The sequence below is a fragment of the Hypomesus nipponensis genome, chromosome 11 (genome assembly GCF_054491055.1).
Source record: "Hypomesus nipponensis isolate SF chromosome 11, ASM5449105v1, whole genome shotgun sequence".
NCBI classification, from domain to species: Eukaryota; Metazoa; Chordata; class Actinopteri; order Osmeriformes; family Osmeridae; genus Hypomesus; species Hypomesus nipponensis.
In genome coordinates, this window is record NC_140371.1 from 14,687,014 (window position 1) to 14,702,122 (window position 15,109).

General features: G+C 44.2%; 1 protein-coding gene across 2 annotated transcripts in view; it reads right to left on the reverse strand.

The window, feature by feature from the left end:
- Nucleotides 1-15,109, reverse strand: part of LOC146268282 (cGMP-dependent protein kinase 1) — a 54,151-nt gene that overhangs the window by 9,953 nt on the left and 29,089 nt on the right. For both annotated transcript variants that reach the window (XM_084709631.1, XM_084709630.1), the window contains exons 4-7: nucleotides 9,223-9,328; nucleotides 5,900-5,963; nucleotides 3,814-3,891; nucleotides 2,189-2,283 (exon numbers count right to left, since the gene is read on the reverse strand). In XM_084709631.1, the coding sequence (XP_084565757.1) occupies nucleotides 2,189-2,283; nucleotides 3,814-3,891; nucleotides 5,900-5,963; nucleotides 9,223-9,328 (343 nt within the window). The remainder of the gene's footprint in view (nucleotides 1-2,188; nucleotides 2,284-3,813; nucleotides 3,892-5,899; nucleotides 5,964-9,222; nucleotides 9,329-15,109) is intronic.

The following is a 15,109-nucleotide window of genomic DNA, read 5'->3' on the forward strand; positions in this document are numbered from 1 at the left end:
TCAGCATGAATGAATTTCTAACTTCTTTGCTTTAAATCTCATTAGGACTAAATACGCCTACAAACTTGTAAATGCACAGACACAGACACACTTGTCAACACACACAAAGCAGCTGCATGTGTCTGAGTTGTCACAATTCCCTCATGCACACACACTCACACATCCATCTCATGCACACACACATGTACACACATCACCCTGTGATGTTCATATCCAGTGGATGGATTAAGCTGGCAACTGGAGGGTGATCTGATGTCCCAGGGAATGGGTTATACAAACAGAATGTGTGTATGTGTGGGTGTGTATATTTGTGACGAGAGATACCAGGACAAATCAAGTGTTATGCTGTTTTTGCTGTTTTCCTTTTTAACAAGCTTTCTCACTCCTCAGCATCTCTCAGACACAACCCCCCCCCCCCCCACACACACACACACACACACACACACTGAAGAAGACAGCTCATTTAAACACAGCACACATTCTCAGAGCTGCTGATGGATCAACACCTCAAATTGGAGCTCATACTGTGACAGGAAGAATGTGCCATCACACATGGTGTTGTCCAATGACGGACCACAGCTATGTTTGAGGGTGTACCATTTCCTGGAACTTACACCAATCACAGAAAAAACACTCTGTCCCTTATTTGAACACTAATTAGAAAACAAAAGTATACACACACAGCCAAATACAGATAAAGGCCCACATCGAAAATGTCACAAATGTGTGACACCCCTCTATGAAACCAACCCAACATGGCAGGCTGAACCAGCCATTTGTGGTTTGTTATTGCAGATCAAAGGCAAAGTTTCATGCTGCTACAGAGAGTTAGCGTGTAGAAGGCTAGTGAGCTTTATGGCCCTAGGCGTACGTGGCCCTAATTAAAAAGCTGCACTTGCACTTGCAACAAGTCTGCTGAAGATAAAACTCCAGTAAAGATGTTGGGTTCAGTATTTAAATGTAGAGGACAAGCTTGACCATCAAAGTCTCTCTCCTCCAGCCAGACCTAGACAACAGCACTTGTGACAGGGAGCGATAACAATGCAACAGTAAGGAAGCCCTGGTGCATGCTGGGACTTTCTCCAAGTGGATGTCCTTCTGAGATGTCCTTCCCTGGGAGAATTCATGTTAGATAAGAATGAGATTGATGAATTCATAGATGAAAAGGACAGAAGGGAATCGTGGAAATGTTTCATCTGTGTTGTCGTGAAGGGCGCAATTTTAAGCAATGCACCAGCTTCATTTTCTTTTCTTCGATATACAGATTTCATTGAGGAAGATTATGAATTTCCAGAGCAAAAGGATTTCTGTTGGTCCTAGCTGTTTTGGTCCTAGCTGGCGTCATCAATCTCTCAACCCACATCCATTTTAATGACATGTCATCTTTCATCTCCTATATTCATTAGCTTCCCAGCTTGTATGAAGAGGTTCCAACCATCTGTCTACAGACCTGAGAACATACCGGAAACTGACAGTATAGCCCTAAAATCACAAAGATGATCTCAGATTCAACCATGATTCACATGATACATGAACCAGATAAATACTTAGGTTTGTAGGTTCATCTTGTTTGCGTCTAAACTTCCATTAGTTTCACAAAATGGCCACTGGATGGCACAATTTACATCCTTTCATTCTTACAAAGACGTTACTGTAACTGGTGCTGCTGTCCTTGACATTATAATTGACAGACAATGATGGAAAAGTAAGTGCGGTGTTACAGATCTGGATTAAGTGAATACTTGGACCCTTTCAGGAGGGGAGGGGGGTACATTGAAAATCAAATCAAAAGCCATGACAGAATTTCAGGAATTCAATTATGTAGTTGCATATATAGTCTAGTTGAATGTCAATATAAGAGTTAAGGACTTGCATACAGTTATACTTTGCTTTCTTATTTTACAATTAACGTTGCTAATTATCAAATCTCACGCCCCCCCCCCCCCCATTTATAACCTCTCCTTGCTTCCAGTTATGTGTTTGAAACGTTATTCACTAGGAATAGACAAGGACACTTTGCACACGTATCCTTTGTACTTGTGGGCCTTCTAGTTTGTGTCTGAGTGGGCTCTTTTGAGGAATATCAGTCCACTGAAGAGCTGTATAGAGCAAGGGAGTGATAGAGAGGGAGAGAAATACAAGTTTCAGAAAATAAAGAGCAGGTGAGGACAAAGGGAGGACGTCTTACCCCTGCAGTGCCATCTCTCCAAACCAGTCTCCCTTCCCCAGGCTGTGCAGGAACGCTGGCTCACCGCTGGGCGCATCCTCCCTGGTCACATTCACCTGGGGTGGGGGTGGGCGGAGTCGAGGGGGAACAAGTGGAATGGATGGTCACGGAGGTCCCCACGTTCAATATTTACATGTTAGATATCTCTCATACACACACACACGAGCAGGGGTATCGCTTCAAAGCAACAGGGTTCCACATCAGCAGTATGCGTTCCTGTGCCGAGCTGAGCAAACCTCCGCCGTGAAGCTAGGCTTCCTTATACTGCTTTTATCCCCAATGTTGTTGCGCTATGCTGCAAGTAACAGGCATAGGATCTGCTCAGACACCCTTTCTAACGGGGAACAACAAATGAACCTGCTCAATTCTGTGTGATTTGGTTTGCGTGAATAGCTGCCGGGTAATAGGTGGATCTTTGTGCCCCTGGCTGTGCTTTGCAGACTGCATGCAGCGGTAAATGGCTGTTGAGTGTGGATGACAGACCTCTCCCAGTGTGTGGGTCTGCTGCTGGAGCTCTCCTGACCAGCTCGTTAACCCTTGTGATATGTGAGTGTTGGGCATTCAGCCCAACCGGCAAGAAAATGAGCTCGAAGGCCATCGGATTTAATTAGGGATTTGTCTCCAGCTATTACGACAGGCCTTTGGACAGGTATGGAGCCACGTCTAACCAAAGGACATCCCAATTCCTTCTTAATGAGAGAGACAGTGGCGTTCTTCATCCGTTATGAAGACATGGAGGACAGGCGGGGGATGAGCCCGACATGGAAACAGAGGGAGGAAGAGAGAAAGAGACAGGGTATAGAGAGTCAGAAAGTGAGTGTGAGAGAGAGAGAACTCAGAGAGGGAGGAAAAGAAAAGGGGAGGTGGGAGTTTGACTTGAAAGAACCAGGAGAGAGAGAGAGAGAGAGAGAGAGAGAGAGAGAGAGAGAGAGAGAGAGAGAGAGAGAGAGAGAGAGAGAGAGAGAGAGAGAGAGAGAGAGAGAGAGAGAGAGAGAGAGAGAGAGAGAGAGAGAGAGAGAGAGAGAGAGAGAGAGAGAGAGAGAGAGAGAGAGAGAAAGAGAGAGAGAGAGAGATTGAATCAGCGGGAGTGGGAATGAAAACAGCAAGTAGGGTGAACAGAAAGATATGTGCACCTTCTACACAAATACATATTGATCATCCGAATGGGGGAAATGGTTGACCTTTTTTGGCTTTCTGGACGGGACACGAGGTGATACATCTGGCTCGGAGCAATACGTCTCCAGCGCCCTCGCTGTCCATGCTGAGTACTGCAGCAGACGAGCTAACTGTCCAACAAGACTTGTTTCTGAATATGCTGATGGAGATGAAGAGGAGGATAGATGATAGCTCATCATATGCCTACTGCGGGGGTCTTGCTTTACAATGACTGGAGATTTCACTTTGTCCGTGTCTGCCTGAGGATGATGACGATGATGATGATGACGACGACGATGATGATGATGATGATGATAAAGAAGAAGAATTCCCCTTGTCTCTCTTATTGATGTGCGTGACTTGTGCAGATGAAAGTGTTATGGTACCCTTTGTAATGACGAGGATGAAGAACATGATGATGATGGTCTCACCTTTCCCTTGCTGATGATGAAGAAGGTGTCTCCTCGGGCTCCCTGCCTTATGATGTACTCTCCATCTTCGTAGTGGGTCTGTCAGCAGAGGAGAGGAGAGGTCATTCTTGAGTATCGTCTCAACATAGGACTGCATGTAACATTCCTGCGAAACCCAATGAAGCCATCAGAAGACTGAAGGGTGTGATATGTGGGGCCTTGGAAGGAAAGAGCCCTTGAACACGGACCTGCGCACCAAACCCCCTACAAATCCTGTTCTGTCCTCTCTCCATCAGTCCATCACTCCCTTGCCGTCCTCTTCATGCCCTGCCCCCATTCTCTGCCCCCCTCCCCCACACTCTCCCCTATGTGCTCTGCTTAATAATGGATGAGGGAGGGTTCTCCTGTGTCGGGTGCCAACCAGGGCTGGAGAGGACGAGGACGAGGACGAGTTGAGTATATCACTTAGGTTAGAGGCTACTTTCTGTGTCTCTCCCCCCCCCCCTCTCTCTTTCTATCTCTCTCTCTTTCTCAGTCTCTCTCTCTCTCTTTCTCTCCACCTTCTTTGTCTCTTTCTCTCTCAGGCTTTCTCTTTTGCTTTGAGGTCTTATGCACTGAAAAAGTGAAAAATAAGTTAGTCCTAAAGGTGTCTGGAAAATATCTGTACCTGTCAACTATGTCTGACATTACGAGTGTTTCCACATCTCTACTTTTTCACAGTGAGGATCTAACTTCTACTTAATTTTGTCCTACCATGGTTGACTTGCTGCTTCCAGACATTGGATCCGAGCTGTCTTGTTTTAATGATAGCCAATACATAATTAGATCATTTTTTTGTCACAGCTGAATATACACTGTCACTCTCTAAGAATAAATCTTCACATTGGTATAGCAGTCCAGTGGGAGACAGAGAACATCATAAAAGATGGTAGTCCAATCTTCCTTTAGGGAACTCAGGCATAGATAGAGAGGAGACAGCTAGTAGTCAGTACAATCAATTCAAAACTGTTAAGTCCACTCCCCCAAATACGCACGATTACTTCAACAACAGTCTGTTTCTAACTTTGTATCGTTCTTCAAAAGAAAACATGCTCTTGGTGCACTGAACCCAAAACCTATCCAGCCATATGTGGTGTTCCTTCGCTCAAGCTTAAGTTAATCAAAAAAACTGGAACGCTTTTGGACGGATAGTCTTAAGTAAGTCAAGGGTGGATTGATTTGCATAGTTTTACATAAATAAATCCCTTTCTCTGTCCTTAAATGAACGCTTCAAGGTAAAAATCGGAACCACTTTCTCTATAATTATGCAGACATGAAACACACAGTCAAACACACACATGCACACACAAGAACACACACTCCTGTACACACAGACACACCACACACACACACACACAGACACACACACACACACACACACACACACAGAGAAAAGCAACAGGCTTATAAAAGCCTCCAGCTCAGACAAAATGTCCAATTGTGTGCTGCAAAGAGATATGTTCTTTTACAAATGTAACCAACTTTATAACACATGAAATACCTCTAAATCTAAATATGGGAACACACAGTTCACATTAGCAAACACACACAGATAGTGGAGACTTATACTTAGCCTGCTGTAAAAGGAGAATATTGAATTACCTTGATGTTTTTGTTCACAAAGCAACTTTGCCCGACTTTCATTCATGTCTAAGCATAATGACCTGTGCGATGTTTCTATGGAAACAAGTGCGCTCAGTCTCTGGCTATGCATGTGATATTGCGGTGGGTGAGCACATCATGGACTTAACCTCAGTTCTGTTTGACTATTACTGTTTGACCTCGATCGTGTTAGTTCTTAAGAAGACCCTTATGATGGTCAAACTCTGTCTTTAAGTCAACAATGGTATCATGATGGGAGCCTGGAAACACAGTTGGTCCTTCTGAACGAAGACCAGTTACGGTAATTGTGTTCAAAACAGGAGAAGCATGTCTCCGCCTCCTAGAATAGCTGGAGTATAAAACCCTGAAACAACAGTCTCCCTTTCACTAGCATGCATCCTGATTCCTGTAGAGACACGTGGCCTTGGTCTCACAGACGTCACTTGCTTTCGAACGAAGCACCCACCTCTTCAAGTACATCCGCAAGCTTGCTTAGAATCTCCTCCTGAAGACCTTGGAATGTTGGAACACTGTTGAAAAAGAGAGGAGAGAGTAGGGGTGAATCCTTTGACATACTGCAACACTTCTGGTGATTGACACTAGCATTTAATAAGCACAGCAGAGAGGTCCTGCAATACAGGCAGCTAGGGATACACAGAATATGTGGGTCCGAACCTGAGATTGAACGGATGTAAAAAATCCTGCGTTCTGAAACGTTTCTCTTTTGACAACCTAGTTATGTTCCATACTTTATTGTGCCACAAGGAAAAGGTTTGACAAAATATTGAGTTTCAGTTCACTATGAATGATCGGTTAGAGAACTGAAGCCTAAATTGAGTTGAAACAACGTGGCACGCTGAACCTACTGTATCTACTGTTAAGGTTGAGATGACATACATTATTGAACTTGTCTGTATTTGTTTCCTTGGTGCCTGTGTAATGTGTTAGTACCAGCTCCTGCGTCAGACGCAGAGAATGAATAGACTTGGCCAAGCTTCTAATGTTTGTTCAGTTTGTTCCCTTGAAGCCCTCTGAACAGTATCTGCCTGTTATCGTAGCATACTAAATAAAACATGGCCAATGTTTATCAGGAGGGGAGAGAATGACCCAGGCTTTGGAACAAAGACCTTAATCTCCCCATATCATCTCTCTGTTTCTCCATCTCCCTCTCCCCCTTCTTTCCATGTTTTATTACAGTAATCTACACCATCTCGCGGGCGGAATGGCTGGCTAGCTACTGATCACCTGGCTTCTGAACTGACTGACTGACTGACTGTTGACTAGCTGGCTGGGTGCTGACCCACTAACGTGGGTGGGTGGCAGACTCCTTTTGCTGTTGGTTAACCTGGCTAGGTGACTTGCTGCAGACTGGATGGCAGGTTTCCTGGTTGGCTGTTTGCCTGACTGTCTGGCTCTCTGAATGATCGGTTTGCTGATGTTGCTGCATTTCCTCCATGGAATCAAGCCAAATTGCGGATGGTCCGATAACATTATTATTCAAACCATATGAGAACCTGAACTGACACGGAACTGTTAACAAAACGTTAACAAAGATCCTGTGTTATGGAGAAGAAGAAAAAAATATCTAACAACTTAATTGTGTTGCAATGAAAAGGCAATTACATAATTGTAAGGCCCTGAGCATAATCATGTTGTTAGTGTGTTGGGTCCAAGCTTTAGTGGTGTGGTAGGTGGGAGCAGGGATGGAGACCTGTACGTGTTGCTTGGCTTCCTGTCCTCACAGAATCACTAACATCTGCGTATGACCTGGACCACATGGCAAACAGTATGCAGATAAACACAGTGATTAGGTCGTGCAGGAAACTCTGGAAAGCTGAAACTGTTGGCACGTCAACAGGAAAAATATACAGTCAGTAAGCATCTAAGCATCAACTATTTCCCATTTCTTGGAGTGGGTAGGTTCTTGACAGCTGTTAAGTGTCTGTGGGTTGCCCTGTCTGTATCTTTCCCTCTGAGAGAGATATCTGGAGGCGCCTGGCCTCTCTGGTGTTGAAAGAGGGTGGAGAACCTGCTGCCTGACTGTCTGAGTGTCACTGTGATGGGGCACACATGTTGAGAGAGCAGGCAGCAGAGATGATGTGACTGCAGGAGAGTCAGGAGTAAGATGAACCACAGAAGGAAATGGTAAGGCCATCCAAATAACAAGTTCAAGGATGTGCATGTGATGTTTGGGCGGGTGAACCACAGGTAAACAGACACACATGCGCACAAGCACACACACACAAGCACACACACACCACGCATAATCCACACTAATCCCTTTTTGTAGAACATTTGACCAATATCCCTCACTCCCTCCATTGAGAAATAATGCACGTATTCCAGAGACGGTGGGTGGCATATGAGAAGGTTGTCTTTAAATTGCTAACAATGATGAGAACAGAACACTGTTTAAACAGCATCTCTTCTATCAGCAGTCAGATTCAACAGGTCTATAATGAATGCATGTTACTTTATGGTGGCGTTCAATGAATGTCAAAAGACTATGTAAAGGGTTCCTGTGGTTTTTTTCACAGAGTAACTTTGAGTCTTGTGTCACAGATTGTGACTTTGTCAGTTTCCAGAGGTAAAAACATATTTCTGCTGAAAGCTTAAGTTGATGGGCTGTCAGAAATGGCATTCCATTCTCTTTGTAACCAGGTGCAGCGGAGTTGTTTTGTGAATTAGCTGCCTCAAGCGACACTCGCCTCTTTCTGTATACAAGGTTCTCTCTGTCAGAGTGCTCTAACAGAAGACTGAGTCCCAAAATAGCAGTAGGCTGCTTTAGGAACCCAACAGTGCCAGGGTTACTTTATCTGTTCATACTGGTATTTTTTTGGTTCACTATGTTTTCTATTTTCTGTGGGAAAATACAGAGCTGATACAACTTAATCCTGCCATGCCCCTGACCCTGTCCCTGCCCCCGCCCCTGCCTAGTCCTGTCCTGGCTGAGTAGTTTAGTTTTTTCTCCTCAACTTCCTTCAGAGAATGTGTCACCCTGTAGCAGAGGCTGAGATGAGAAACTAGAGATTTATGAGCAGTGAGTCCTTCAGAGCTGATGAGGGGTAATGGACAGAGAGAGTGGCAGGGATACAGACTCGCCATCTTCTCCAATAAGGTGAATATCCGCTGAGTTGCTCTCAATGACTCATCAGAATGAGGTTAAAAGAAAGAACTGCATCACAATCATGATTAGGCACTGACAAACAAGGCTATAGATTACATAGTCTATCCAGTTCCTAAAGGCGAATCTCATATCAATCACGAAAGTTCAATTCCATTTTCATATTATTAGCCACTTTGTAAAACGGAATGATGGAGAGAGAGATAGGCGTAAAGGCAGACTAATACATCCTCCACGCTGCACCGTTTTCTCCTCCCCTCTTTTGAAGAACACATCTTTTATCCCACACTCTCTGCAATATTATAAGACTGACTAGCTTTAATATGATAATGCTGTGTCTCTGCCTTCAGCCCTCCTGCTCCAGCAGACCTATGCTAATGTCATCCGCCCTCAGACAGAGAGAAGAGAGAGAGCCGGAAGAAGAGATGGCTGTATCTTCTTCTTTAAATAGTTCCCAGCAGAAACATCCAACGTAAGCGACTTCCATGGCATCATCCTACCAGGAACATTTAGAAGAACAACATTTGGAGTGCCCAAAGCTAAATTTTGAGAGAAAAAAAACACTCTCCAACAGGTCAGCTGGACTGACTCTAATCAGTGTGATTTCGACGAGTATGTTGGATGTGTATCAAAGCAGGGAATGTTCCGAGTGCCCCTGTTCTCACCTCTTGAGGTACTCCATGTACTCTGTGTGTTTGATCAGGCCAGTTCTCATCATGATGGTCTGGAAACATTGTCTGTCAATGGCCCACAGCTTCACGTTGGTGAGGGCTAAAGACAGGGAGAGCAGACACAGGGGACAGATATTAGTACCGTCAAACTTTAGATGTATACTAATCACTTGATACCAGGCAATGTGTTTGCTTATATTGTATGTCCATATGTTTATGTCCAAGGAAATTAACAGTAAACGCACACCTACATACAAACGCAGTGAACAATAAGTGGACTATTTGGGAAACAAGTCTTCCGTTGACAGTGTTCATCATTTCTTAAATAACCTCAGCCACTTATAAACTTTCCTCTAGGGTTCAAATGGTCATTGAGATAAGACCCTGTCAGACTTTACCGTCTAAGATAAATGACTGAGGATTTTGGAGCCAGATCAGAGAAATAGACTCAAAGCTGGGGGCCCAACACCCAAAGCTGCTCCTCTAAGATAGCCCCCCATGCACACACGCACGCACACACACACACGCACACACACGCACACGCACGCACACGCACGCACACGCACGCACACACGCACGCACGCACGCACGCACGCACACACACATACAGTACATCCATTCAAACACAGTCTAGCAGGACTTACTGTTACTAACATAGCTTGTATAACAGTGATGAATGGACCCACTAGTGTGACTACATAGCTGTGCCCTTATCTGTTTGTAGTTTTTCTCTTGTTCTGAATCATCCCCTTGGAGCTGTGTGATTGGGAAGACTCTTCACCCCTTTCACACTAACAAGACAGACTGGGGTGACCTCACATCCTGGTGTCCAGGGGATCTCATGGAGATACAAATACACATGCAATACACACACACACATACAACCCAAACACTCGCACACACATACACACACACACACAAATAGGTATTTTAGTGAGATGAAAGTTGGCTTTGCTGTAAAACAGAAGAAGACCGGGAGAGAGTCTTCATCATAAGACAAGGCTATGCTCCTCAGCTCCAGTTTTAAGGCACACTCTCTCTTAGAGACAGTAAGACTCCTGCTCACTAACAATGTAGAACACAGGAACTAACACAGAGGCCATAACAGGCTCCTTAACACCATTCAGGCCTGGTTCCAATTTCTGTGGCAGGGTTTCAGTCAATTTACGTAACACTGTGACTTGGTTCCATTTAAAAGCCGGCATCATTCTGTCAGTCCTTCATCAACTCTGACCAAGCGCAAATAAACTGATTATGTCAAGGACCGCCAAGTCATGTAAGGTATATGTATACTATTCTGTTCTCATTATGTGGTAATGTTTCAGTGGTTCTATAAAGCTGTATGTTTGACCTGGAGTCTCTTGAATCTTTCAGGGGATGCATTTTAGATGGGTCTCGAAGACTGGCTAGCCATCCACAATTGAGTGGATACAGACTCTGTTCAAAATCGAGTCATGTAGGGAACTCTACCAGATGTACTTGAGAACCAGTTCCCAAAGCTACTCAGATGGAACCCTCAAGCATCACTTAAAATAAAGGACTTTGGTATGCACACAGACAGCAACTGGGAGCTCAGGAAGAGCAAAAGAGGGAGAGAGGGAGTGTGTGATGTGTGTGTTGTGTTTGTGTGTGGGCGGGGGGGGAGGGGGTGTATATGTAGATATGTTGAGGCCTGGAGCGCACTTCAGCAAAGGTAAATGGGTTATTTGGAGACTTGACTAAATTGCACTGAGACTTGGGGAGCTTGTTAGCCTGCAGTGGGAGCAGAATAATGTCCTCTTGTTTGTGGGCTGTTGGCCATTAACAGGACAGCCAATCAAATGTACGGGCTAGAATCACGACTGGCTCAGAGAAACAGGGGTGAGGAATGTGAGACTGTGGTAACACAGTCAATGGGGCATAGCCCTAGTGCAGTGCCGCTGCTAGCCATTTTGGTGCCCTAAGCATAATTCCTTTATGATGCCCCCACCCCCACCCTCCGAAAAAAAAACGATAGTTTTTGCCAGTTTAACTTTTTATTACTATACATATACCTCAATACCAATAGCCTAACACAACAGCAGCATCACAATGTAACACCTATTGAGAGGTGGTGGTTCTCTGCTGTGTATCTGTCCATAAACAGCTGGTTGAGGGTGGTTGATCAGGGCTTGGCAGGGACGGACTGGGAGTAAAAATAGGCCCTGGACTTTGATCCAGAACCGGCCCCCCAGAACCGGCCCCGTATTCGCCACCACAGCTGCCATGCCAATCAGTGTTGCCAGGTCTGCGGTTTTCCCGCGGAATTGGGCTACTTTTGAAGTGTTGACGCGGGTTGATTTTTTTGTCCGCTGGTTCGGGTAGACATATTTTGCATGCAAATTACATTAATATCTTTAACTAGAAATTTATATTTTAAATGAAATAATTGATTTATGCCCAAATCCTACCAAACTGACTCCAGATCAGCACATGCACACATGGACATGGGGCACGCACACATGCACACACGCACTGTGCGTGTGTAGACGTGCCTAATGCACTCAGTCTTCTGAGAAAATCTTCTAAAAACTGGTTTTAATGCTGGCATACTAAACATTTGGTGTTACTTTGTAGATATTACAATAGATTTGGCAATGAAAGCAATGCTGTTGGACTTTAAAAGCAGTGTATGTGGTGTAGCAGGGGCATATTTTGAGTTCTGATATTGGGCTGGTTTTGATTGGCCATTGGGCTAGTTTTGTCACACAGACCTGGCAACCCTGCTGCCAATGCATCCACATTCTGTGTTTGATGATGCTAGTTACGGAGTTCCCGACTTAATGCGAGCGCGCAACACTCGCAAGCGTTGGCCTTTATTTACATTATCTATACATTTTACAAGTAACTGACGCCAGCTAGCTGTTACTTTACTTTAAATTCTATGATGCTTTTATATTTATGTTGTGGGTTTGGTCTGCTGGACATGCATTGGGAAAAACATTTCAATCTGTATCCTTACTGCCCTCACGTACACCACCCACCTGTCTTCATTTTTTTTTCATCCCTGTCTCGTTCTCATTTCCTCCCACTCATAACGGCACACACACACACACACACTCAACCATATGTGATTGGGAATTGACAAGCTCCAGAACAGGTGTGATGTCATCTCACAATACCTTCCTGGGAAAAGTTGCTCTTCAAGGGACACTGGCCTGGCTGTCTGCCTGTCTTTTCAATGCCCACACTACCAAGAGAATACTAGAGCCTCATGTACTTCTCCACCCCCACCATCCCTGGAGCAAGAGGCTCTGGACTGCCCCTACAGAGAGAAGTCTGTCTTTGTTGTGTCCAGGCTGTAATAAAGGGGGCTCCACGCTCCAATGGTCAGTTGTGGAAGTGTTGCTGAGAGCTGGATGTACAATGATGCCATCACAGGATGCATTTGATGGAGCCCAACCAAGTAAAAGCTCTGGTGCACTAAAAGTTGTCAACCACATCACATCCACTGTCTCCATTAGTCACACCAAGCAGACGGCAGCCTTGGAACCTTCCGGAGAGTCAATTGAACGGGCCAGTTATCGGACGCTGAGTTGGGAAAACACCAATGAATAATACACTGTAACTGACAGTGAGGGATGATGAGTGAAGCAGCCAACCAACCGTGGTTGATTGCGTTGAGGTGTGTTTTTGACTGTATCTCTCAGGCACGGCAGCACCGCAACGCTCTGCTCTGTCCCAGAGCTCAGATCAGTCAGAAGGGAGGCTGATCGATGGCTCCGTAATCAGAGCCGCGGAGGGTCAGTGAAGGACACACGGAAGAAAGATAGAGTAAGAAAGCCTTAGAGGAGAAGCCAAGGTCATGTCTCCAAGGATCGCACAAAGGATTGAAAATAATCATCAATTATTTCAATTTACTGTGGAATGGATTTGGTTTGCTTGCTGTCAGTCTCTGATTTAATGTTGAGACCTGTGTTAAGCCATCGAATTACGTGGTATTGATGCTTCCACAATTCATTTTCTCTGGACTGCTTTATGGGTTTGATTCAACATGTATTATGTTTTCTGTAACATAAATGCAGTATAAAATTTTTTATATTTTATATTTGAGTCTCCCGGCCAAATAAAGTTCTCCAAATAATTTCTGAGACACTGGAAATTTAATATTCTTTGTATATTAAACATAAATTCATAACTAATGTATTTGAACATGAGCTGCAATAAGTTATGAAAACTCAGCTCTTTGTTATTACACTCCTTTAGTCTGTAATGTGGCATAATGGCCTTAAAATGACTCAACAATCTCTGAATAACAGTCTCTCCCTCATTCCTGGTTCTTTTCAAAACACACTGCATCTAAAGCTTCAAGATGCTGGCAAACCCCATTAGTGAGTGATTCACCTCATACCGCTGAAAACACAACAGGATCATTTCTGGAAAACCTTGCCTCAGATAAGACAGGTCATCTTGTACTATCACAGAAAAGGTATTTACCATGTCCCAGTTTTTGCCTCCATCAATGACAGGGCACAGTGATATATGGTTAATGATTACCAGGTGTTGTGCAGTCCTCCATACGTCAGGCTGCACTGTTGTGTCTGTTTGGAGATCTTGGAGAGATGATTGTCTGTCAAGATGAGCTCATCAGTCCCGGCCCTGAAGGGTGTTGTTTACTGACCAGCATACTTCACTTTCCTCATCAGATATTTCGATGACATGAGACGAGAGATCAACGTGTTTTGATTACAGTTCAAGACAAAGAATTTCAACAAATTTGAAAACTCAAACCAAATGGTCCTATATGTTTGTACAAAATGACTGAGTGTACCCAACTTAGTTGACATTTTGTTTCAAAAATACAGCATGAAACATAATCAGGATGTATTTGTAAAGCGCAGACATGTCTTAGGACCAGAGCTGTGTTCCAGCTGTTACTGCAGCTTTCTGGTATACTGAAAAAAGTATCAGCAGGCATTTTTCTTGCTCAATTTCATTTTAATTATATTTTAATTTCCTCTACTCTTACGTCATATTTACTGCCTCTCTTCTCTCTTTCTTCCTTCCATACTCTCCCACTCTGTCTCACTTTCTCGTCTGTCTCATTCTGTCATTAACTCCTTCTCTAAAGCCCTATTTTCAGTCATCAAATCCCTGAAATGACATCACTGTTCCACTGAGTAGAACATGTCATAAAACACCATGAGAATATTAATGAGTGTGTGTCTTGAAAAAAATTGTGATTATCTTTGAGACAGCTAGCTATGTAGCTACGGTGGATGATTAGAGCTCCAGTGTCTATATGTAATTAACCTAGGGTTAGGCGGGACTGAATAAGTTCCCCTTCCAATGCTATCCCATTGGTTTGACGCTTTGAAGTTGAGAACTGAGGTCTGTTCCTGTGGATTAAACCCTCGCCACTTTCTAAAACATTAGTGCTGCTAAGTGGATGCAATCCTCATTCATAAACTCCCCGGTTTATTTTCTCTCTCTACCCGTCTCTCAGCCTGACAGTATTATATTTCCTGACACGCACACAAACAAACAAACATACACACATTCTCACACTCTTTTTTCCTCCCTCGCTTTTTCTCTCCCTCGGGAGGGTTCCAACATGGGTTTTCCACAGGCCATTGACTAAGAGTGGATGCTGGCGTAGAGGCCTAGAGAGCCCTAATCTCCCGTCCCCTAAGCAATTAATAATCCTCAGTCTTATTTGATTATATCCGCGTGAGCTCCACTGGTTGTGAGAAAGCTGGAGAGGCCTGGTGAGGCCCCAAACCGTGAAACATGTCAAAGAAAGTGAGTGTTTTGAGCATTCTACCCACGAGCAAAGTAAGACGTTTAAATGAGGTTGAGTTGGTCAGCAAAGTAAATGCTGCAAGCTACTCCCCCGTCCGCCTACCCGGTTCAATCGAGATGC